General features: G+C 44.2%; 1 protein-coding gene across 1 annotated transcript in view; it reads left to right on the plus strand.

Moving 5' to 3' along the window:
* LANCL2 (LanC like 2) overlaps window positions 1–21,897 on the plus strand; it is a 57,106-nt gene extending 35,209 nt beyond the window's left edge. Inside the window, exons 6-9 of the mRNA XM_045564910.1 lie at window positions 1,820–2,002; window positions 13,434–13,610; window positions 16,419–16,491; window positions 19,514–21,897. Coding sequence (XP_045420866.1) covers window positions 1,820–2,002; window positions 13,434–13,610; window positions 16,419–16,491; window positions 19,514–19,608 — 528 coding nt within the window. The 3' untranslated portion in view covers window positions 19,609–21,897. The remainder of the gene's footprint in view (window positions 1–1,819; window positions 2,003–13,433; window positions 13,611–16,418; window positions 16,492–19,513) is intronic.
* Window positions 21,898–24,783: the final 2,886 nt, after the last annotated feature.

Here is a 24,783-nt window from a genome sequence, read left to right on the forward strand (position 1 = left end):
AAGCGGCTGATTACGATTGGAGTAAGAGAATGGAGACATACCTCCATGAGAAAAAAAATCACGGTAGATTTGACTGTGTGGAAAATTATATTGAGAGACTTTTTATGGAGTTGTTGGTGGGTGTGAAAAAGCTTAGGTAGTGGTTCAGAAAAAACTAAGCAAATGAAAATGTGAGAAAGTTACAAACTCCTTGAAAAACTAATAGGAATAAAAGAATATATGTAATTTTGCGTATTTCTTGTTTGAGCAGCAAAGAATATTTATATAGTCTAGTCTATAAACAGAGGTGGATAAAAATGGTGATCAGAATGAAGTTCTCTTAGGAAAATTAGAGGAGGGAAAGTGTCCTCATGGGCCACAGAGGAAGCCAGAGGTGACATCTAAAATTAGTAAGTCAGGACACAGTCACCCACGGGTTTTATAGAAATGTGGAGGTAATATGAAGAAACAGCTAAAGACAGGCGGGGGTGGGGGACTGCATTGTGTCCTGGGAGGAAACGCTGCCTGCTGGTCTTCTTTGAAAAGCTTTTTAACATTTTTTTGACTTTTTAAACTGTAAACGTATTATATGTATAAAAGTATTTTTTAGAGTTACCTTTAGCCTTTTGGAAATACAATCCATGACCTATAGTTTTTAAAAAAGCCTAAAACATTTTGTAAGTATGTGTCAGGAAAAACGAAGATTATCTAATAAGTAACTATGTTTTAAAATGTTAAAATAGATTTATTTCAGTGAAGTTTAGAAGCATTGATACTCCTTGTCTCTTTGTGTTTAACAAAATTAACTTTTTGTTAAAGAAATGAGGTTTTAATTTTATTTTTTAGGCAATATCTATGTTGTGGATTTATTTTATAGGAGAAATCTGTGTTGTGGGTTTTCTTTAACTGTAATAGAATAATAAGAATTTTGAACAATACAGGTTTTCATTTCACAGTTATAACATCTGTCACTAAAACCAAATGAAAGTTGCATCAATGGCCAGAGACAGGTCCTCTGCTGCGGACTGGGCCAGCCGTGCAGATTCGGGTGGGCTGCTGACAGGTCACACTGACGGCCTCCATTAGCCCGGCCTTGCCGTTCGATTGTCACCACCGGGTTGTTCATGGGAATCTGCAATTGCTTGAGACTCCTTGAATGTTTTTCTTTAAGTCCTTTGTAAAGACAATGCTTCAAAATTAGTAAACATTTTCCAAGTGTATTTTTGGTCTTAGTTCCTGTAGTAAAACTTTAACACAGATTCAATAATAAATTGTCATAGGTAACGTTTAATGAGCGCCTTCAGTAAGTGTGCACTGTCATTACACACAGATTGCTGGGACGGGGGAAGCAGGCCTGCTTGCCTCCTTTCCTCCTCATCAGCACCTTAGCAGTAAGTACTATGATTACCCTATTTCAGAGGTTAAATAATTTGCAAAGCCAGTTAAGTAGATTGGGGAGAAGTGAGTACTTGGCTTTTTAGGAGGCAAGATCCATATGGTAGGAAATTGGGGACGAGTATTTAAGCTGAGCAAAACAACAAAACAAAATCCCTAGAGTCCTAGGTTCACCTGAGATTCAGTCTCGTCTCCCCTACTGCTCTGTAGGGTGACAGTTCCTGTTCAGCAAAGAAAAAATGAAATATGTTCAATACATTATAATACTAATAGATTTTAGAAAGATTTCAAAAAGAAAAGATCTGCCTAAGTCTTAAATAACCAGATAATTCAATCAATTCTAATTGTATATGTTCTTCAGTATTCCATGTAAATGGTGCTTTATTATATTAGCTACAAAACAATAGTGGAAAAAAAACAGAAATGTATTTTTGTTTGTTTAAAGCCAGCAGCAAAAGTGGACCATGAAACCTTGACAGAAATGGTGAAACCCAGTATTGATTATGTGCGCCACAAAAGATTCCGGTCTGGGAATTATCCGTCCTCATTAAGCAATGAAACCGACCGCTTGGTGCACTGGTGCCACGGTGCGCCAGGCGTCATCCACATGCTCATGCAGGCGTATAAGGTGAGTGCTTCCCTCCGTGCCACAGGCACCTGCTGTGCAGAAATCCAGGTGTCACCACCAGTTTTCAGTTGGATTTTGGTAAGCCCATTGGATTACACACTGTAAGCCGTCTAGCATTACTGTGTTTACAAAATACATGGAAAGTCTGTTTCATTGTTCATCACCACTGCGGTTAGTGCTGCAAGTATATGTGTGTGTGTTTAACAGGGTTATGTTATGTGGAAAAGAAAGCCTAGACCAGTGGTCCCCAACCTTTTTGGCACCAGGGACTAGTTTCATGGAAGACAGTTTTTCCACAGACTGGGGAGGAGGGAGGTTGAGGGGGGTGTGGGGGGTGAGGCCCAGTCCCTAACAGGCCGCTGACCAGTACCAGTCTGTGGCCGGAGGACTGGGGACTGCAGGCCTAGATGGTAGGATAGTGGCAATTTTCATTCTAGTGAGTGTGTGTATCCAGGAAGGTGGGCACAGTCTTGTAACCAAAGTGGTTTTTGTTTGTGTTCACATCATTTTGTTTTCTTGCTTGAATAAGCCTTTATTGTTGGATTATTATTAATTATTATTATTATTATTTTTTTTTTTATATATATATTTTTTTTATTTCAGCTCATCATGGGGGTACATAAGTTTAGGTTATATACATTTTCCATGTCCCACCCATCCCCCCGAGTCAGAGTCCCAAGCGCGTCCGTTCTCATTCTCCCGACAGTGCACCTGGCACTCATCATGTAGTCATACCTCCATCCCCTCCCCCCCCCACCTCCCCGGGTCTGCACCTTCAAGCATGACCATTCCCCAGAGGGTGTGCAACGCACTCATCATGTAGGCATACACCCATCCCCTCCCCCCCACCCCCCATCCCAGTCTGATATCCAATTGGTATCCTTCCCTGATGTACATTTAGGTGATGATCAGGGAAACCAGTTTTCTGGTGAGTACATGTGATGCTTGTTTTTCCATTCTTTGGATACTTCACTTAGTATAATGGGTTCCAGCTCTCTCCAGGAGAACCAAAGAGATGTCGTATCATTGTTATTTCTTATAGCTGAGTAGTACTCCATGGTATACATATACCACAGTTTACTAATCCATTCGTGGATTGATGGGCACTTGGGTTGTTTCCACATCCTTGCGATTGTAAATTGTGCTGCTATAAACATTCGGGTACAGGTGTTTTTGTTAAAAAGCTTCTGCACAGCCAAAGAAATAGTCATGAAAATAAACAGACAGCCTACAGAATGGGAAAAAATTTTCGCATACTACACATCAGATAAAAGACTGATAACAAGAATCTATTTAGAACTCAGGAAAATCAGCAGGAAAAAATCAAACAATCCTATCAAAAAATGGGCAAAGGACATGAATAGAAATTTTTCAAAAGAAGACATAAGAATGGCCAAAAAACATATCAAAAAATGCTCAACATCCCTAATCATCAGGGAAATGCAAATCAAAACCACAATGAGATACCACTTAACTCCGGTGAGAATGGCCTTTATCAAAAAATCCCAAAACAACACATGTTGGCATGGATGCGGAGAGACAGGAACACTCATACACTGCTGGTGGGAATGCAAACTAGTGCAACCCCTATGGAAAGCAATATGGAGATACCTTAAACAGATTCAAGTAGACCTACCATTTGATCCAGCAATCCCATTATTGGGCATATACCCAGAAGAACAAAAGTCATTCTTATTATTAATTATTATTATTATCTGAGAGTTTTTAAATTTGAGTTTAAAATTGTTATTCACGAGAGATAGGTGTGGTGTGGTGCTCAAATTCTTATGCATCTGGGGTACTATAGGAAGATAGGCAGTACCTTCACTGATTAATTCTAGTAAGCTCTAAATATATTTGGGTACAATATTAAAAATGCTATTGACTCTGTTCTGGACTAAGATTTATCATGTAAGTTGAAAGCAAACAATGCTTTTACAATTTTAGTTTTCATTTAATACATCTTTATTTATAGTAGTTTGCTGGGGATTGTTGTTCATATATTAATAAAGGCATATCCCTGTAACATAATGATTGCTCTATTGAACACAGTATTTTGGCAACGTCACCTAGCTTTGGATAGATAGATGAGATTAACAGAGGAGAACTTACATTTCTACCTGAAAATAACAAAAGAACTGACACCTGAGTCAATTTTATTTTTTCTTTATTACTAACTATAATAAATTATTTAGAAAAATTACGGGGAATTATCTCTCTCATGATTTAGGCTAATTTCTTAGAATTTTTTAGTCCTCCTACAGCAATACCAAAAATATTCAAATAACGTAAAAGTTAGCACTTAAGCAAATAACTCAGAAAGTTATGATGTTTGGTGAGATCGAAGCACGATGAAATATACACTTTGAAAGTCAGAAGACCTTAATGATTCATCTTCTTAACAGTGCCCCAGCTTTTAAATTAGAATATAATCTTGTTCAAATCACTGCCTCCCCATGTTTAGAGTTTTGGAGCAATTGTAACTTCAGTGTCATAAAGATAAGTACAATATTACAAATGTCCAACAGTAGTGTGTGAGCACAGTATTAACAGTACAAACAGGGACCCTTTGATATTCAAAACAAGTGTGTAAGTGCTAAAATTCGAAAGCTTCTATTTGTCAAACTCCTTTGCTCCTTTTCCTCTAAAGAGCGTCATAAGGCAGCTGGTGACTCTCGGTGGTGGAGCCCCGGCTGCGGGGCTGCTCGCCCTGTCTGCTGCAGCGGAGCCCTGGGGACAGCAAGGAGCACCAGGACCCAGGGCCTCCGGGGAGCCCTTCGTTGGGGCAGTTCCATTTCCATCATTGCTGTTGACAGTGGCCACCACGGTTCCCACCCCTGCTGGTCACCCAGGGAGCAAGCCCAGCCCTGCTCTGCTGCTGACAGGCCAGCTGCCCCCTGCAGGGCCTCTGCACAGAATGCCACTGGACACCTCTCCCTGCCCTGCTGGTGCCGAAACAGACATTTCTCCATCGCACCAAAGATGTCAAGATCCCATACTTAGTCATTACACTTAATTGTGTCCTCTGCTAAGATTCTCAAACATGAGGAAGGGACAGGAACAGCAGAATCTTCTCAGGGCAGGAAGACATCCATGGTAACTTGAAAAAGCATATTGTATATTTCAAAATAGCTAGAAGATTTGAAATGTTCCCAGCATAAAGAAATGATAAATGTTTAAGGTGATGGACATCCTAAATGCCCTAATTTGATCACTACACATTGTATGCATGTGTCAATATATCATATGTTCCCCATAAATGTGTATAATTATTATGTATCAACAAAAAAATTGAAAAAAAGAAAAAGTAGATATAATATACTTTTACAATGGAAAATAAAAATGTATTTTCTTCATAGTGTGAACTACAGAAAATAAATTTAGACTAACCCTGCCTGCCTGGGGGGCTACGCAGGCCATGAGACGTGCCTTCTTCGCGTCTGTCTGTCAGCGAGTGGGCCTCGGGTCTGTGTGCACCCAGGCGGGGGGGGGGGGTGGGGGGGGGGGGGCTGACGCTATAGACACAGCCCTAGGCTGTATCTTCTCTTAGGTTATAGTTAAATTAAGAGGGTCTGTATTCATTAAAGCTGTCTCTTAAAATTAGGTAGTAAATGTTTAAATTTTATGTAATAACAAGCTTTAAAATTTCTCATCCTGGCATGTAAGTTCTTCAGGTATATTTATAAAGGCATAAAATATTAATATCCTTCAAAAATAAAACTGTAAGTCGAGTCTAGATTTACAAAATTTATTTTCCCTTTCTGTAGATGCTAATCATGTTTTAGTATTTTCTGTGTGTGAACATACATCATTTGCTAATTTAAAATTATTTGGTATTTTAGATCAGCGGTCCCCCACCTTTTTGGCACCAGGGACTGGTTTCATGGAAGACAATTTTTCCACGGACTGGAGTGGGGGGCAGGGGGGATGGTTTCAGGATGATTCGAGCATACCACATGTATTGTGTACTTTATTATTATTGCATTGTAATATATAATGAAATGATTATACAGCTCACCATAGTGCAGAATCAGTGGGAGCCCCGAGCTTGTTTTCCTGAAGCTGATGCAGCCACTGATGTGGCAGGAGGTGGAGCTCAGGCGTGAGGTGAGCCGTGGGAGTACTGCAGACACAGGGGAGCATTGCTCGTTCTCCTGCTATGTGGCCTGATTCCTAACAGGCCACAGACGGGTACTGGGCCACAGCCCGGGGGTAGGGGACCAAAGTTTTAGATGTTTTTTGGGAAAAAAAGTCAAGGTTTTAACACTATTCTATACTGTATTAGGAATTTTATTAATTGTAAATGATTTTCTAACAAATTACATTTGTGGACCCAGTAACTGGGAGCTATTTTCATGAGTAGTTAGAATCAGCTCTTTATTATCTGGCAGCAAATTATGGGTAAAGGCAGAACCTTCTAACCACACATTTTGAGCCCTAAGGCGTTAGCAATTTGAGTTGGTTCAGCCACTATAAACAAATGCTAACACTGGGTAAATAAAATTAAATTTGGAAAGGTGAATAGTGTCCAAGGCAACCATATAAAAGTCATACCAGAATGTCATCAGTATAATCCGTAGATTGTGCTCTAAGCGGGGAGCAGCCGCGCCATCCCACTCCCCCACGGCTGCTCCGAAACCCAGAGCGGAACTGCGTCAGACGCGCTCCCTGCTGGCTGCCTGTCGTGTGGGCTTCAGAAGATGCTTTCATATAAATTGTGTTCCAAAAGCTCATTTGCAAGTTGGTTATTTAAAACAGGGAATGTCTTTCTAGGGGTGAGTATCAGAATCACATGAAGAGATTTTTTTCAAACTGTACTTTTTTTCCTTCTTCAAGATTCTGATACCTTCCTAATTTTAAGCATCATTTAAATAAATATAGCAGAGTTATCTGTTTTTCATTTGTTTCCAGGTTTTGACTATTATGAAGAAGCTGCTGGGAACATTCTTTCAGGTCTTCTGTAGACTTACATTTTCATTCTTTTGTGTTAATATCTAAGAGTGGAATTACTGGAGCATAGGGTAGGTGTGTGTTTAGTTTAGTTTTGAGAAACTGCCAGACCTTTTCCCAAAGTGGTTGTACCATTTTACATTCTACCAGCAATGTAAGAGAGTTCTAGTTGTTCCACATCTTTGCCACACTTGATGTTGGAGGTCTTTTTAATGTCAGTTATTCTGGTGTGTATTTCACTGTGGTTTTAATTTCTGTATTCCTGATTGATCACTGACGTTGAGTAGTGTTGCTGGTCTCATAACTCATTTCTGTATCTTCCTTTGCTGAATGTCTGTTCATATCTTTTACCCACATTGTTTTATTCTTTTTTTGTCTCTTTGTTATTATTTTTAAGAATTCTTCATATGTTCTGCTTAAAGTCCTTTTGTCAGATACATATTTTACAAATAATTTCTCCCAGTTTGTAGTTTACTTAAGCATATCCTTATGGTATCTTTTGATTAATAGAGTTCTTAGTTGTAATAAATTCCATTTTTTCCCATGTTTTCTCTTATGATAATTACTTTCTGTTTCTTATTTAAGAAATCTTACCTAACCCTAGGTTATACAGATAATATTCCCCAAAAAAGCTTTATAGTTTTAGATTTTACATTTAGGTCTATGATCTATCTCAAATTATGTTTTGCATATTGTATGAAGTAAGGAATGAGTTTTTTTAAAACCATAAGGATATCTGATTGTTCCCATATCATTTGTTGAAAAGACTTTTATTTCCCCCCTTTGATTGATTTGGTGCCTTTATCAGAAACCAAATGACCTAATAAGCATGGGTCTATTTCTGGATTCTATTCTGTTACTTTGGCCTGTTTATCTGTATGTTGTGTGTATCTATATGTCTACTACCATGTTGTTTTGCTTACTTTAGGTTTATTGTTAAGTTTTGAAGTCAGGTAGTTTAAGACCTCCAACTTTGTTCTTTTTCAGAATCACTTTGAATATTGTAGGTCCTTTGCATTCCCATATTAATTTTAGAATCTGTCAGCTTCTAAAAATGAAGGCTGTTGGGGTTATGAATGAGAGTATATTGAATCTATAGATCAATTTGGGTAGAATCAACATCTCAATAATATTGAGTCTTCCTATCCACAAATATGGTATATCTCTCCATTTATGTATATATTTTAAAATTTGTCAGCAGTGTATTATAACAGCTTTTGCTCTACAGGTCTTGCACATCTTTTGTTAAATTTATTCCTAGGTTTGTTATTTATTTATATTTTCCAATTATTCATTGCCATCATATAGAATTATAGTTGTTTTTGTATATTAACTTTATATGTTGTGACCTTGCTAAATTCACATCTAGTAGCTTTTGTAGATTCCTTAGGATGTTTTATAGACACATATCATTATCTATGAATAAAGACAGTTTTCTTCTTCCTTTTTAGTCTCTATCCCTTTTGTTCCCCTTCCTTCTCTTGTTGACAGTAGGTAGGGTCTGCAGTGTGATACTGAATAGAAAGAGTGGACATCTTTGCGTTATTCACAATCATAGCAAAAAACATTCAATATTTCATTATCAGATAGACTTTATTTTTCGTAGGTGCCTTTTATCAGATTGAAGTTTTCTTTTATTACCATTTATCATGAATAGATGTCAAATGTTGCCGTGTTTTGTCTGCATTTATTCAAATACTCCTATAGTTTTTTTCCCCTTTGTTTTGTTAGCAGGGTGATTGTACATTGCTTGGTTTTAAAAATTAAGCCAACCTTGCATTCCTGGTATAAACCTCACTTGGACATGATTTCTATCCTTTTTTTTTTTAATATTGCTAGATTTAGTTTGCCAATATTTTGTTAAAGACTTTTATGTCTCTCTTAGTTTATATTTTCTTTTCCCATAACATCTTCGGTTTTGGTATCAGGGTTATTCTGGTCACATACATGAATTGGAAAGTGTTTTCTCCTTTTATTTTCAGAAGGATTTTGTGTACAATAGATATTATTTCTTGCTTAAATGGCTGTGGGAAAAATTTTTATTACAAATTTAATTTCTTTAATAGAATTCATTTTGCATAAGTTTTATGAATTGTATTTTTCAAAATATTTTCTCATTTCATCTAAGCTGTCAAACTTCTTGGCACAATGTTATTCATAATATTGCCTTATTATCTTTTTAATGTCTATAGGATCTGTAGTAATAGTTTCTCTTTCACTCTTGATGTTTGTAATTTACGTGTTCCCTCTCTGTCTCTCTCTCTCTGTATCTCTCATCAGCCGAGATAGGGCCTATCAAAGTTTTATTGATCTTTCAAAGAAACAAATTTTAGCTTTCTTAATTTTTTGAAGTCTTTATCGTTTTCTATTTCATTGATTTTTTTTTCTCTTTAAAACTTCCTTCTACTAACTTTAGATTTACTTTGCTCTTCTCTTTTCTAACTTGTTAAAGTAGAATCTTGAATTTTATACCTTTCTTTTTTTCTAATACAAGCATTTAAAGCTATACATTTTCCTCTAAGCACTAGTTTACCCCCATTCCCAAATATTTTATCTTTTGTTTTCATTTTCATTTGGTTTGGAATATTGTCTAATTACCCTTATGATTTCTCTTTTGATCCATGGGTTATTTCCATGTTGTGTTTTTTCCAGATATTTGAGAATTTTATACATACTTTATTTCTATTGATTGCTGGTTTAATTCTATGGTTGTCAGAGAACATATTCTGTACAATTTAAATCTTTTAAAATTTATTTAGACTTTATGGCCCAGTATTTAGTCTGTCTTGGTGAATGTATCGTGCATTTGAGTAGAATGTGTATTCTTTAGTTGTCAGGCATAGTGTTTTGTAAATATCAGTTAGGTCAGAGAGTTGAAAGTAATGTTCAGATATTCTATTACGGGGGCCAGCAGACGTTCTGTAGTGGCCCACACAGTAAATATCTCAGGCGTGTGGTCCACGTGGGTCTCTGCTGCAGCTGTGCGGTTCTGTCACCGTAGCACAAGCACAGGCAGAGACAGTGTGTGAATGAGTGGTTGTGGCCGTGTGCCCGGTAAGCTTTATTTATAAAGTCAGACTCTGGGCTTCTAGTTGGCTGACCCTGACAGATGCACTGTACGAATTTGTTCTGTGAGTTTGTTTTCTCATTTATGGGGAGGGGCTGTCTTTCAATCTCCCACTATTGTGGATTCATTTTCTTCTTAATTTTGTCAATTTTTGCTTCATGTATTTTGAGGCTCTGTCATGTACATATTTATGATCGTTATGTTTTCCTGATCAGTAGGCCCCTTTATCATTATGAAATGTCTATTTTATCTCTGGTATTATTCTTTGTCTTGATGTCTACTTTGTATGATACTAATACAGCCACTCCAGCATTTTGTAATTACTGTTTGCGTGATACATCCTTTTCCATCTTTTGCTTTCAACCTATCGGTGTCTTATGCCTCTTTATAGTGGGGGTTGTGTTATATCTGTTGTAATAATCTCAGTGCTTAGTTCATATATATTTAATATAATTATTGACATGGTTGGTTGGATTTACCTCTGCCATTTTTTAATGTGATTTCTTCGGTTACATCTTGGTTTTTTCCTCCATTTTTTCTTTTCTGCCTTTTTTTTAGGGAGGGAGGAGAGATTACTTGGATATTTTTTAGGATTCCCTTTTAATTTCTTTGTTGACTCTTTAACTGTATGTATTTATACATATGTTTTCAGTGGTTGCTATAGGGATTGCAGCATACATCCTTAACTTTTCACAATCTGCTCAGAGTTAACATCGTGCCACTTCATATACAATGTTAACAAACTATAATTGTAAGCATAGAGTTCTGTTTACTCAGTTCTTGACATTATACCTGTCATATATATTAAAGTACAGATGTTGTAAATCACCACTCTAGTATTATAATTTTGATTTAAATAACCCTATTTTAAAGAAATTAAGACAAAAAAAAGATAGTTTTAATATTTTTTATATTTTTCCCATTTTCAGTTTTCTTCATTCCTTCCTAAAGATCCTGATTTCTGTCTGGTATTATTTCCTTCTGCCTACAGAAATTTATTCAGCATTTCTTATAGTCTGAGTTTGGTGATGACATATTGATTCTTATTTATCTTAAATTTGTCTTTATTTCGTCTTCATTCTTTAAAGATATTTTTGCTAGATATGGGATTTTAGATTGACAGTTCTTTTATTTTCCTGTCAGTACTTTAAAGACAGTGTCCATTGTCTTCTGGCCTCTGTTGTTTCTGATGAGAAGTTGGTCATTTCTTGTACTATTCTCTTTTTTTAAGGAAAAAAAATAAAGATGGGTCTTGGTATGTTGCCCAGGCTGGTCTCAAAATCCTGGCTTCAAGCAGTCCTCCAGCCTCGGCCCCCCATAGTGCTGGCATTATAGGCGCGAGCCACCCGCCCAGGCTGTACTGTTCTTTTATGGGTAGTATGCAGTTTTTCTCCAGAAGCTTTCAAGACTTTTCTCTTAATTTTTGGTTTTCAGTATTTAACTCTCATATGCCTAGATGTACTTCTTTATATTTATCATGGTTGAAATCCCTTGAGCTTCTTGAACTTGAAAGTGCAGGTCTTTTACTGAATTTGATAAAGTGTTTGGCCATTATTTTCCTACAGGTCCCTGAGGCTTTTTTTCTCTGTAATTCAAATGAGATGATTTCTGTTTATCTGGCTTTATATTCATTGTTGTTTTCTTCTGTCATGTCCAGTCTGTACGCAGGGCACTGTCTCCACACCTTCTGTCATGACACTTCCCAGGGAAATTGACCATTTGGGAGAAGAATTGTGGATAAATACAGGGATTTTTTGGCCAAGTTGTGATGCTGCAATATAGGGAAGACGAATCTGTGATTGAATCTGGGGGCTTTCTCTATAATCCTAAATTCTCAAACGCCTTCATTCGGAGCGTGAGTGCGTGCCGGGCCGCGCGGGGGCCTGGCTCTGGCAGCCTCACTCAGCTGGGAGCAGGGACGGTGTGCGGAGGCTGATGGCTTCCCTCTCGACCTTCGACCTTCAGTCGTCAGCGAGGAGCAAACCGGGTTCGCTTTAGGGCTGGCCCTCCTCTTCGTATGATTTCAGCACCCAGCCTCTAAAATAATATCTTTCCACCGATTAGCTTTGACCAAATATTTCTTTAGGATGAGAAAAAGTGTTTTCCTTTACATTTAATTTTAAAAGGCTTAAGATGCAAATGACAGGGTGAGATAAAGGATCAGTGCTGGCGTGATGGCACAGAACACCAGGTGATTCACAGCATAGCGGCAGCCAGCGTTCACTGTGTACCAGGCACTGTGCCAGGAGCCGCTCCTGGAGTCTCTCACTTCAATCCCACAAGACACTGAGATGAAGAAATAGTGTCCTCTCATAGTTGGGAAAACTAAGAGATTAAGTGACTAGTCCAAGGTCACACAGTTAAAAGGTGACAGAACTGAGATTCAACAGGCAGTCTGACCTCAGAGCCCACATCTCAGCTGCTTTTGTGACTAACAAAGGGGGTCTTGCTTCTGACTCTGGGAGCCTAAATATGCCTCTGTTTCCCCTTAGGCCCTGTCTTCTGCAGCCTCAGATCCCTGCTCAGCTGAGCACACAGGGATCACTACTCAACAGTCGTAGTCGGATGCATCCTGCTTGCCACCCCCAAGCAGCGATGACCTCTGCACCTCTAACTCACTGTCCAAAGCTCACTTGCACTAGAATGGAATGAGGTTAGCAGGCAGAGATCACTAAGAACCGTTTCCAGGGAAGGGATCAGGGAAACAATAAATGAAATGTGAGAAGAGAAGAAAACATAAAGGGAGTCTGGAGGCGTGAAAGCAGACAGCTTCCTCCTGCCAGTTGTCTGCCTGCACTGAGCCTGTCTGTTCTGCCCTGCCCTGCACACATTGCTTGGAAATGGCACCGTCAGGGTCTTAAGCCCAGGCCACCCGCTCCCAGGTGCTGGAAGGCTCTGTGAGGCGTCCTTGTGGTGGATCCTGACAGACCGTGCTGGCCCCGGCAGTGCAGGGTCCCCGGGGTGCTGTTGCGTGTGGCTGGCCTGGCGTGTGGGATGTTCTCGTCCTGGCGACAGGACCCTGCGGAGTCATGGATCCTTTGACGGCCTTCTACAAGAGCGGGAGTCTCAGAGCTGCCAGACACACGTTACAGGAAACATGGGATGATTTGTTTGTGACAAAACATCTTGCCAAAGAGATGTAGTGGCTTTAATTTTAATATTGGAAACTAAACTTTAGAACTACTTTTGCAAAACCATGGAATAAGAGGACGAGGGGAATGGGCTGCCAGATTGAGCTTGCAAGGTGCTGTGCGTGGTGGTATTAGCGTGTTCATGTTTTATTTGTTTTTACCCCCATGCTATTTCAGTTTTTCTAACGTCATTAAATTTTCTAACCAGAAAGGGAAAGTATTTTTCCCGCTCTTCATTGAAAATGTCTTTTTAACTAAAACTGCTTTGGTTTTCATCGCCCAGGTTTTTAGGGAGGAGAAATACTTGAGAGAGGCCATGGAGTGCAGCGACGTGATTTGGCAGCGTGGTTTGCTGCGGAAGGGCTACGGGATCTGCCACGGGACTGCCGGGAATGGCTACTCTTTCCTGTCCCTTTACCATCTCACCCAGGATAAGAAGTACCTGTACCGAGCTTGCAAGGTGAGGGCGTCTCTATCCCAGCCGCTTCTGAACACTCCAGAACATGCACAAAGTACAAAAGTTACAGCTCCTCTTCCTTCTTTTAACCTGCTTCTCCCAACCCTGCTTTCTACTGTTTCTTCTGGCCCAGCCTTGTCCCTGGCTTCTCTGGTCTCATGGTATTTGTGTCTGTAAAGTGGCCATGTCCTTACGTGTCAAATGTAAATGACTTTTAAAGAACACTTGTTCTCGAGTCACACGACCTGATTAGAATTGCCACTGGTACCATTTATTGGCGTTACAACTTTGGGTGTGTTTCTTCTTCAAGTCTCAGTGTCCTCATTTGTGAAAATGGAAAAAAAATACTACCCACCTCCTAAGGGTGCTCCCAGGAGAACTAACTGAGCTGATGTGCAGATCATCTGTCATCATCTTTGCTTAAAATCCTCCATGGTCCCCACCGCACTGTAGCAAGCCCACGCTGTGCCTAAGGCTACCAAGCCCACGCCTTGGCCCTCGCCTGCCCCTCCACCCGCTTTATGCTGTGTCGCACTTTCCAGCCTGTGGCACTGCAGCCACGCTGGCCCTTCTCTCTGACGAATGGGGTGTGCCGTGCTTGTGCCTGTTGAACCTGTTACTGACTGTTTCCTTCGTGAAGAATGCTCTTGCCCTGAAATCTGCCTGGTGACGCCTTGCCATTCCCATCTTAGCTTAACTGTGACATTCTTAGAGGCCTTTGAGATCCCCCAGGTGGAAGATCACTCAGGTATTTGCTTGTTTCTGGAGTACGTGGCTCCAGAACATAAGCACCATGATCTTGTCTAGGCCACTACTCTGCATTAGTACCAAGAATAGTGTATGGCACCAAGTAGAAACTTGATAAATATGCATTGAAATATTCACAATGAATGGCACAAAGCAAGACCTGGCGAATGTTTATGGGGATGGTTATTACTATGCACATTTCACAAAGTGTAGTTATATGCACACAGAGAAAAGATGGGAAGAAAATACACGAAAATGTTTGCAGTGGACCCTTGATAGATGGAGGCAGTGTGGCTGACTTAGTCTGTCTACTTTGTGGACAGTGAACATCTGTTACAATTGCGAAGCCTTTTCCCAGCCTAAATAGAACGGACACCTCTTTGCCAGTGCCCTGGGAATGCGAATGTCTGTGCAGGGGGCCGTGGAGCATATAAAGAGGGCAGGCCCCACCCTGTCCTGGGCGGTCAGGACGTGACATCTAAGCGAAGACCTGAAAGACAGCTAGGAATTAAACAAAGGGGACGAGGAAAGATGTTATAGTAAAAGGAGAGGAAACTGCTTGTCCAAAGGCCAGCAGGTGTGGCCGCCCAGGGAGCCGCCTGAGGTTCCCCGGGGCTGGAGCCAGGGGAAGGGGCAGGAGATGGGAGGGGTGGGGGGAGACCGCTGGGTTCCGAAGGCCCCGGTCAGCCCTGGCGGTGATCACGGCTGTGGACGGTTGAGTAAACATGGGGAGTGTGAGATTTGATGAGGATCGAGACATAGCTGGTTTTTTAAAGATGAAGAGCTTGTGAGGTGAGCCAGGAGGGGGTGGCCCAGGGAGGTGGAATCTGGTCCCTGGAGGGGAGAGTCGCCCAGGCAGAGCTGCCGAAAGGCCCAGTGTCTTCCTGGAACTCTGAGCTTCTCATTGCTGGGGATGTGGAGGGAAGGAAACGTTGGGAAAGGTGAAGTCAGGCAGGAGGGCAGAGGCCAAAGAAAGTCAGTCCTTCCCCTGTAGTCGGTAGTTGTCAACCTTGGTTAACCTGCAAACCACAAGGGAGCTTTCAAATGATGCCTGGACCCCGCTCTAGGCCAATTCAGTGAGGGAGCCCAGGCACCAGTATTTGTCAAGCTCTCCCAGTGATGCCGACCCTCAGGCAGCATTGAATACTGATTTGGAAGGTGTGGTTCCTGGGAGGATTTGTGACCCGTGTTCAGGCCACTCTTTCAGAAAGACTGCTGGGGTCCAGTGGGAAGAATGAGGCAGGGCTTGGCTTTCCCCATATGGTGGCGTAATAATTAATGCAAGAAATGTCGAGTCCTAAACCAAGGCGTTGGCTGGGATAGCCCAAGGGGAGATTTGAGAACACTGATGATGTAGAACCCACAGAATTTAGTGCATTTTTTTAATGTGGAGAAGATGGAAATATCTGAATGTCTCTGTTTTCTGACTCAGAAAACCAGGTAGATGGCATATCAAACACTAAGAGTGAGCAGAATTGAGGGCAAAAGCAGAATAAGCTTTATCTTACATGTGCTGAATTTGATATTCATTGTGTTCATCACTTAGATTCTTAGTATACAAATGATGAAAAAAAATTGTGTTAGCTTAGGCAAAAAAGAGACGTTTATTATAATGATGTAGAAACACCCACTGAAGAGGTCAACAGGCGAGAGTTGCTCAAAGAAAAGCGCTGGGAGAGCCGAGGCCCGGCTGCTGGGGGACGGTGCGGAGCATGTCCCGAGTCGCGTTTCCCGCGGGGCGGAACGTGTCCCGAGTCGTGTGTCCCGCGACGTGTGTCCCGCGGGGCGGAGCGTGTCCCGAGACCCGTGTCCCGCGGAGGCCGGGGAAGACCCTGTGGGCAGCAGCTGATCCTGAGGGCAGTTGCAGGGCCAGGATTTTTATTTGTGGTAGAGCAAGTGCTTCCAGTTATTTCTGGAATCATCCCCCAAGGGGCGGGAGGCAGGTGACAGAAAGCACAGGGGCGGTCGGGCTGTTGCAGCTGCCCCCGTCCTCCCGGGGGCTGGGGAGGTTGTCCCAGTCTCGTGGCCTGCTGGCCCAGCTGACGAAGGGTGCTTTCTTTTTAGTTTGCAGAGTGGTGTCTGGATTATGGAGCGCACGGGTGCCGCATTCCTGACAGACCCTACTCCCTCTTTGAAGGTAAGAGTGAGAAGAAAACTCCAGATTTAAACATCTGGGTGAGTGAAATCGGTCCCCCTGCCTCAGTGGGCCGGCGCTGTTAAGGCTGACCTCGCTTGAGTAGTAACTTCAAAACTGTATGAGTAAAACAGCAGTGAACAAATTAGTTTATTGATGAAGACTACGTTGAGTCTCTTTGCCTGTCAGTGTCTCCAGTGCCCGTGGCCCTGGTGCGAAACTCGCGCAGAGGGAGCGCGAGGGCGCCGCAGCGAGGGCAGCGGTAGCTGGAGCGTGTTCCCCGTGCTGCACGGGGAGCTCCAGTAGCCAAGCACATTCACATGTGTGTCATCGCTTAAATCACACAGAGAAGCACGAAGAGTTAGCATTAGCAGTTAGAAATGCTGGCAGTTAGGAAAACAGCCCGCGCGCATGCGCAGGACGTTCCGGTGGAGCAGAGCCGCGGCAGGCGGCCTGGGCTGCAGGCGGAGAGCGCGGTGCAGGGGGACGGCAGGGGGACAGCAGCGGGACAGCAGCGGGACAGCAGGGAGAGAGGGAGAGAGAGGACTGGATGGTTTATAACAACGCACAGAGATCAAAGGGCAAAGGTTTAATGGTGTTGGGATAAACTGATGATAACTTAATTACTTTAGAACCACATCTTATACCTATCTCAAATAAACTTCAGAAGGAATAAAAGATTGAATAATGTTTTTTTAAAAAATCAAATATTATATCAAGCAGAGTCTGAAGGATGGTAAAAGAAATGAAATTTAAAAGAAAAAATATTTTTAAAAATCAAATAATAGATGGGTATTGAATTTGTCAAATGCTTTTTCTGCATCAGTTGATAAGATCATATGATTTTTCTTTTTTAGCCTATTAATATTGTGGATTACATTGATTGATTTTCAAATTTTAATCCAGTCTTATATCTCTGGAGTAAACCTCACTTGGTCATGTATACAATTCTTTTTACATATTGCAGAATTCTATTCGCTAATATTTTGTTAAAGATTTTTACATCTATATTCATGAAGGATACTGACTGATTCCTGTTTTGTACATTTTGTCTGGTTTTGGTATCAAGGTAATACTGACCTGATAAACTATATTGAGAATTATCTTCTTCTCTTCTGTTTTCTGGGATAGACTGTGCATTAATTGGTGGAAGAATTGGTATTAATCTAATTTATGTGTTTGGTAGAGTTCTCCAGTAAAAACTTCTGGGCCTGGAAATTTTTCTGGAGTTTTTAAACAAATTCAGTTTCTTTAATGGAGCTATTTAAGTTACTGGTTTCATACTGGGTGCTCTGTAATTGTTTTTAATTTTTGAGAAATTGGTCCATTTCATCTAGCATGTCAAATTTATATGTGTAAAACTGTTGGTAGTATTCCTTTATTATCCTTTTGATGTCTGAATTGTCCGTGATCTTTTGCAGAATATGATCTTTTTAATATCTAAGAAATCATAAGGAAAAATTTCTCTGAATAAAAATTTTAGTTTTCTGTGTTATAAAAATGCAGTGTATTTGCACCAGATATAACACAGTTAACGTCTGAACTCTAAATGGAGTTCATTCAAGTTTATAACAGCACCTTCAAAGCCCCAGCATTTTTGGGATCTTTGAATGTATAACTCCCTGAAGGCCAGAGGGTTGACAGGTCGTCTCTCTTCGCCCCGTGCCTGTCCAGTGCCCAGCAGACAGGACTAGCAGGAGGTGCTAACCAGGTTGTCGTCAGACGGGCCGAGGGATTGATATGTACCTGCCTACCAATGTCAGCCACTGTGATAGGCCAGCAGGTCGGAGGGGTCGCTGACACCTATGGCCCTTCTGGAGGAGCTTGCTCCTGCTAAAGTGCTCTGTCCAGTGGATCTGCCACCCCACCACCCAACATGGACATGGGTCGTTTCAGCATGGCTCCTCCAGGGCCCTCCTGTGGCTGTTTGGGGTCACTGTTTGTTTCTAATAGGTTCCAATAGGTCAGTGGTTTTCAGAATTTTTAAATACACTTCTGGAACGCTTTCTTCAAACAAAAACTTATAGGGAAGGCTGAGAACAACCTAGATGTCCTTCAGTAGGGAAATTGGGTAACAGTCTGTGGGGTACTACTCAGAAGTGAGAAGGAACCAGCCACGGACATGCACAGGACATGAACAAATCACAAGAACATCGGGGAAGGGCCAACACAGGCTGCACACTGTGATCACATCATGTGAAGCTCCGAAACAGGCCGTGCTGAGCACTGGTGGCTCAAACCCAGACTGCTGGTCACCCCTGGGGGGACAGAGTGTAAGGATGGGCTGGACAGGGACAACCGGAGCTTCCTGGGCAGCGGAAACATTCCAGATCTTAATAGAGGTTTGTTTTACACAGGTGTGTGCAGTTGTCAAAACTCAGAGATGTACATTTAAGATTTGTGTGTTTCATTGTATGTGAATTTTACATCAAAAGGAAAACCGTATACAAACCAAAACTTACAAGGGAGGATTTAGGTGGGAGAGAGGAGGCCTTGGTGGGCTAGTGGCCTCCCCACCCCACACGCCTGGGAAGTCTTGGTGTCAGTCACATTGAAACCCGCTGCTTTAATTACTGTGATGATGTGGGCTAGGAATTTTGACCAAATAAATTAAGATTTATTAAAAATAACATTGTCTGAATGTAAAGAAGACATAAAATGCAACTTTTTGTTTAGAATGAGAATATAAAAGCTCTGAGAGGGGAAGTTTTATGTGTTAAAATACCACACATAATTAGTTATCATCCATAACTTTTTCGTAGTAATTCTATATAATTGTAAAGTTTCAAGATACAAGAGTAAAGCCCAGAAGCCAAGTTGTAAAAAATAAGATAGTGAAGAAAACTGGTATTTTTACCAGCTGGATGCTCCGTTTTTTTTATGAAGTCATTTTTAAAGTCCTCAGCACCTTTTCCCCATGTCCCCTCAGCCCCTGGTAAAGGAAATGACTAGAAGTCACTTTGTTTCGGATGTTGCCCTCGGTGGTGCCGGGTCATTCTTAAAGGGTCTGCATCTTCTGTTGCAGGCATGGCTGGCGCCGTTCACTTTCTCTCCGACATCCTGAGACCAGAGACGGCACAGTTTCCAGCGTTCGAACTTGGCTCTCCGAAGAGGGATTAAAAGGTGCAAAAAGACAACTAAGATACCTGTTTGGACCAAAAGCCATCAGATTGCTTAGTGCCTGACACGGAAACAACTATGAATCCTGACAGAGAAAAAGAAAAAGCAGGCACCTTCACAGTCCCCCTTTTGTTGCAGAGACCCTCAAGTTAGAGCATGAGTGACAGAAACGTCCCGTCAGCATTTTGTGACAGTGTCCCCTCACCTGTGTAAAATACGACTTCTTCACACCCAGCTCCTCTGTGGCGTCTGCATGTGTCCGCGTCCCGTCCTCTGCTGTCCGGGCCGAGCCGGCTGCGCGTGCTGTGTGCAGCCGGGCTCCTCGTGTGCACAGGCAAGGAGCAGGCCGGCCACGGCTCCTCTGCATCGGAAGGGTTGTCTGGGGCGGGCCGTGATGGCGTGTTGTCAGCCTTCCAGACGGGCGTGGGAAAGACCCCGGAGCTGAGGAGAGACGCGGAGCCCAGGGCGGGAGGGGCGTAGGGCCACAGCTGCTCGCCTCCTCTTTGGGTTTTGTGCCCGCCCTGGTGTTTTTAGGAAGCCCCAGGAAGGCACTGCAGCTCTGCTGGGGTCCCCGTTCTCAGCAGGGGTTTCAGGTACTTCGTGTCAAGTCTGCAAGGCCCGTGCAGCCCGGCGGCCTCCCAGGAGCAGACCTGGGGCCAAGGGCCGCCGGCGGGGAAGCCGCCTGGTGACTGAGTGCCGGCAGCTCTAGAGCGTTTGCCAGGTGTCTGTTACTGCAACCGACTGCGCCTCAGTTGTATCAACATTGCAAACGTTATTGTAAGAACGGTGGCTACAGTTGCAGATGGGTAGGAAACAGAAAGATACTCAATTGGACCCATGTCCCTGCAGTTAAGTTTATTTTAGACTTTTGGTCAATATCCAAGTACAAATTTAGGATGAATACATTTCATATTTTTTGGTCTAGGGTGGTAAAGTCAAAAGTACTAGTCTGAATTTATAGATATGGGGAAACATAATGATCTAACCAAGAAAATTAGGGTATTATCTGTCTGACATTTTTTATTTAAAACATGTGGGCAGTAATTTGGATTAGTTTACCTTCAGTGATTCTGTCATGTAGATTTCGGTTTTAGAAGGGTTTCTGTCATCATGATACAAGTGGTCCAGGGCTTTCTAAGTACTCTTGTGAGCTAAGGTGTGTGTCATAAAAGACAATATACAGGGCGCTCGGACGGTCTCAGGCCTTGTCTGCAGGGCCTGCCTACGCATGGACCAGCCTGAGTCCCCACTCCTTTCGTGAAGGAGAAAGACGGTAGTCGGTGGAAAGGACAAGCCTCCTGTCCCTGTGCAGCTCTCTGGGGAGCTGGTACCCAGAACACGTGACCTTCGGTTTCTAAGTGATGCCTCCTGAATCCATTGCAGACATTCTTGCGTCTAAGTCATGATTGCTTTCTCTCACAGAGACTGATGACTTCCGTGGGTATTAATCCTCACGATTGCATTTTAACTGACTCCCACACCCTGTGACGTGAAGTGGGTGCACTCTCATGGACCCGCTGGGGGACCTCATCCCGACACTGTTCCATCCTCCCCACCCACCTCATCGGAAGACCACGCACACCGCAGAGCCCACTGGTGACTTCTGCCTGCGTCCTTTCTCAGGGGTAGCCGGTCAGGGGCCGCATGGGAGTCACCCTCGGCTCCGCAGTAGCCCTTCTCAGCAGGGAGGAGACAGTGGTGACCCTGGCCCCAATGGGCCAAGTGTCTTGACCAGGAGCAGCAAGGGTAACTCTTATTTATCTGGGTGTCTGCCAGGCACTTAATCACATGCACATTTGAAAATACTCGTCTTTCTGACTGGCATGCTGAGGGAAAGATAAAGTACCTGTGGAATAAACGGAGGAGATTTTATTTATGGGGCTTCTTAAAGCCAGCTGGGTCGACACCTTCCCACTCTCCCACCACACACTGACAGGTGCGCTGCCCCGTGAGACTCTGCATTGAGCCCCTTCCTGCGTCTGCTCCCGCGCGGCTGTGTGACCGCAGCTCCCACTCTCGGTCCCTGACGGCAAAGCAGAAGTGGCACGTACTGCACAGGACAGAGACTTGCAAAAGTCAGCTTAATAGTTAATAAGTGTTTGAAATAAGATTTCAGGTCATCTCCAGTCATTTCTAGAATTTGTGTCCACAACTGTGTTTTGCAAAATGTGTCTAAACTTTAAAAATATGTACATGCACAATACCGTTTAAAATTGAAAGAAAAAAAGTTGATGTCCACAAAAAGTGTGTGGGGTCTTTGGTTTTGTTAGTAAAAGACAGTTTTGTGATGATGACTCTTGGAATCTTCCTTTGTTTCCATTTCTGTGTTTGAGAGTGACATTGGTTAGGAGCAGTGGTGACTGTTCTTTTGAAGATCTGATTCTTCACCTGCAGCTGTGGCAGCTGCTCATGTAGTGACACTCTGGTTGGAGATTTCCGTCCATGCATCTTTTCTGGATTCCAGTGGCACCTTCCAAAACGTAGATGATAATAACAGCCGCGTACATTGAGCCTACGTTGTGAGGCGGGCCCTTTGTCCTCCCAGCAACGCGGGGCGGAGGGTGCCGTCACTATCCCTGCCTCACAGCTGGGACCCCAGCAGACTCGCCGGCTCCGCACCCGTGTTGGCAGGCGGGGCGGTCAGGGCTCAGGCCCAGGCGGCTCCTGCTTGTGGTCACACTTCTAAATTGCACTCAGAACCTCTTCCCTTTCTTTGTTAGTGCCCCATGGAGATCTTTTTGGGTCTGAGTCCTGTCCTACCCCCCATTGTCACCGTGTAAGAGAGTCCCGTGGCTTTCCTGGGATCATCCGCCAGATGCAGTGCTGGTCACACAGGCATGAGAGGGACTCTAGGTAGATCTTGAGCCAGAGCTGTCAGCTCTCCTGACGAGGCGAGAAAGGTGCCGAGGCAGAAAGGGCTGGGGACAGCTCCTGCATGGCGCCCGGCCTGGCAGCGGGCCGGGGCTTCCAGCGGCTGCCGTGGGGCTGTGGGTGGACGGGGCCAGGCAGGAGACGGAGGGTCCAGTTTTAAGTGTATTGAGTTTGAGGTGACTACGAGATGTGGACAGGTCTGGAGTTTAAAGAGAAATCTGGTATGGAGCTGTCACTTGGTGTCATTTGTTTGTAATGTCACTTAAAAGCCTTGAGACCTGATGCAATTACCATGGAAGGAGGGTGAAGAGAACGGGGAGGGAGCCCCAGTTGGAGCCGGGGGCCACGCCACACGGAAGAGGTGGGGGAAGAGCGGGGCCAGCGGAGAGGGTGCCGGAGCAGCCGTCTCTGGGGCTGGGGAGGAAAGCGTGCACGGGGGACAAGGGAGAAGTGATCGCCAGTGTCAGATGGAGACTGAGAACTGGCCGCCAGATGGGCAGCGCCACTGGGAATTCTTGGCACTGCAGACAACACTTTAATGAAGTTTTGTTACAAAAGACAGGAAAGAAACAGCCATAGCTAGCAAGAGAAATGGGATGAAGAAAAAACATTCTTTTAAGTTCAGAAGAGTAACAGCACATTTGTGAATTGATGGCGGTGACATAATGGACGGTAAATAAAAGTGACCATGTAGGACAGAGGGGAAGGGGGCGGCTGGGGCTGATGTCTGCAAGAGGGGTGCCCGGGTGGTGACGGCTTCAGACGGGCACAGACGCATGCCTAAAAACGTGGGGACAGACGCTGGTGGGCGGCCAGGTGGGAGCCCTGCGAGTTCTCTTCTGATCGCTTCGGTTTCCTCAGCGCAGTGGGCAGTGGGCGGGAGCAAGGCAGCGTGTGCTGAGGAGGGGGAGGGGGAGGGGAGGGGGAGGGGGAGGGGAGGGGGAGGGCGTGTTGGGTTGAAGGGAGGAGAGAAGGCCTGGGACGGCCAGGAGGACGGAGGATCAGCGAGTGCTGCTCAGCTCTGCTCTTCAGAAACGGCCGGGCAGGGTCCTTACGACTGGCTGCTTCCGATTCAGTAGGTTCCAGGGGAGGGCTGGGCATTCGTAGCTCTCCCGAGTTCAGGGTCTTTCAGGAAAACACGTTCTCCTCTGGTTTCCTCTGGTCGCCCAGAGCAGCTGGAAGTATAGCCCACAGCATCAGGGCCCAGGTGGCCACAGCTGGGGAGACCGTGGCCGGGGTCCGTGGCCGCTGCTGCTGTGCCCAGCTTGCCTTTCAGGGTCATCTGAGTTGCTTCTCCCGTTTGCGTTAGTTCCCTCTCGTGCTCGAGGGGCACACGGTCACGTGCTGCAGAAGGCCTCACAGCACGAGTGGGGTACAGCTGCTGGGAAACGCTGGCTGAGGCTGGGCTGGGTCCGTGTGGTGCGATCTGGCTGGACCTTTGGGTTGGGGAACCACCAGGGTCGGTATCTGGGACCCACCAGGCCCTGCCAAGCCGACCCCAGCCCCCGCCTGCAGGTCAGTTGGGGCCCCTCCACTGCAGGATGGCACTCTGACCTTCACTCTGGGCCATCGACCCTCTGTTTTACTTTTTTAAACTAAAAAAAGCTTCTAGCTTTGAGCCGTGTAGGAGGGGCATCTGGAGAGCTGGCTGACCTCCAAACCAACTTTAACCCAAGCCCCTCCCGGCCGTCCAGAGGCGCCTGCTGCAGGTGGGGGGCTCTTGCCGTGGGCTCAGGGCTCACTTTGCTCCTTTGTCCTCTCTGCTCAGTTACGGGCCACCCCTATCTGCTTCTCGGCTTCCCGGGGTGTAGCCGTCTCCCCTCCGATCCCGTGTGCCTGGGCGGGGCTGCGGTCCGGGAGCCGTGTGCCCGGCCCCGCACACACACACCTGCCGGGCGCCCAGCAGGCTTGGCAGGGCCGGGGAGTGCACGAGGGCTTTCATCTCTGCAGGCTGCACGGGGCGCACACGTGGCCGTAACCATCGCGGCCTGAGCAGGACTGAAACATCTGTCCTCTCCCCCCCCCATCAGTGCCCTCCGCGCTACACGCCCCCAGTTGAAATTTTCTCACATGGAATTATTTTGCTAACATCTTAATTTTGCGATTTTGCCCACACGGAAAGCCTATTTATTTTTGTCAAATGGAAAAATTCACCAGTTAAGAACATTTTGTGCCTACAAGACACCATAGTTCCTCAGTCGTTGTGCCGTCAGGGATCTCACCCTGCGGGCGGCCCTGTCTCTCTGCCCTCTCTGGAAGGGGAGGGTGCTGGGGAGGAGAGAGGAGCGAGGGCGCGGGCACTGG

Source organism: Lemur catta, chromosome 11 (genome assembly GCF_020740605.2).
Source record: "Lemur catta isolate mLemCat1 chromosome 11, mLemCat1.pri, whole genome shotgun sequence".
In the NCBI taxonomy this organism is placed as follows: Eukaryota; Metazoa; Chordata; class Mammalia; order Primates; family Lemuridae; genus Lemur; species Lemur catta.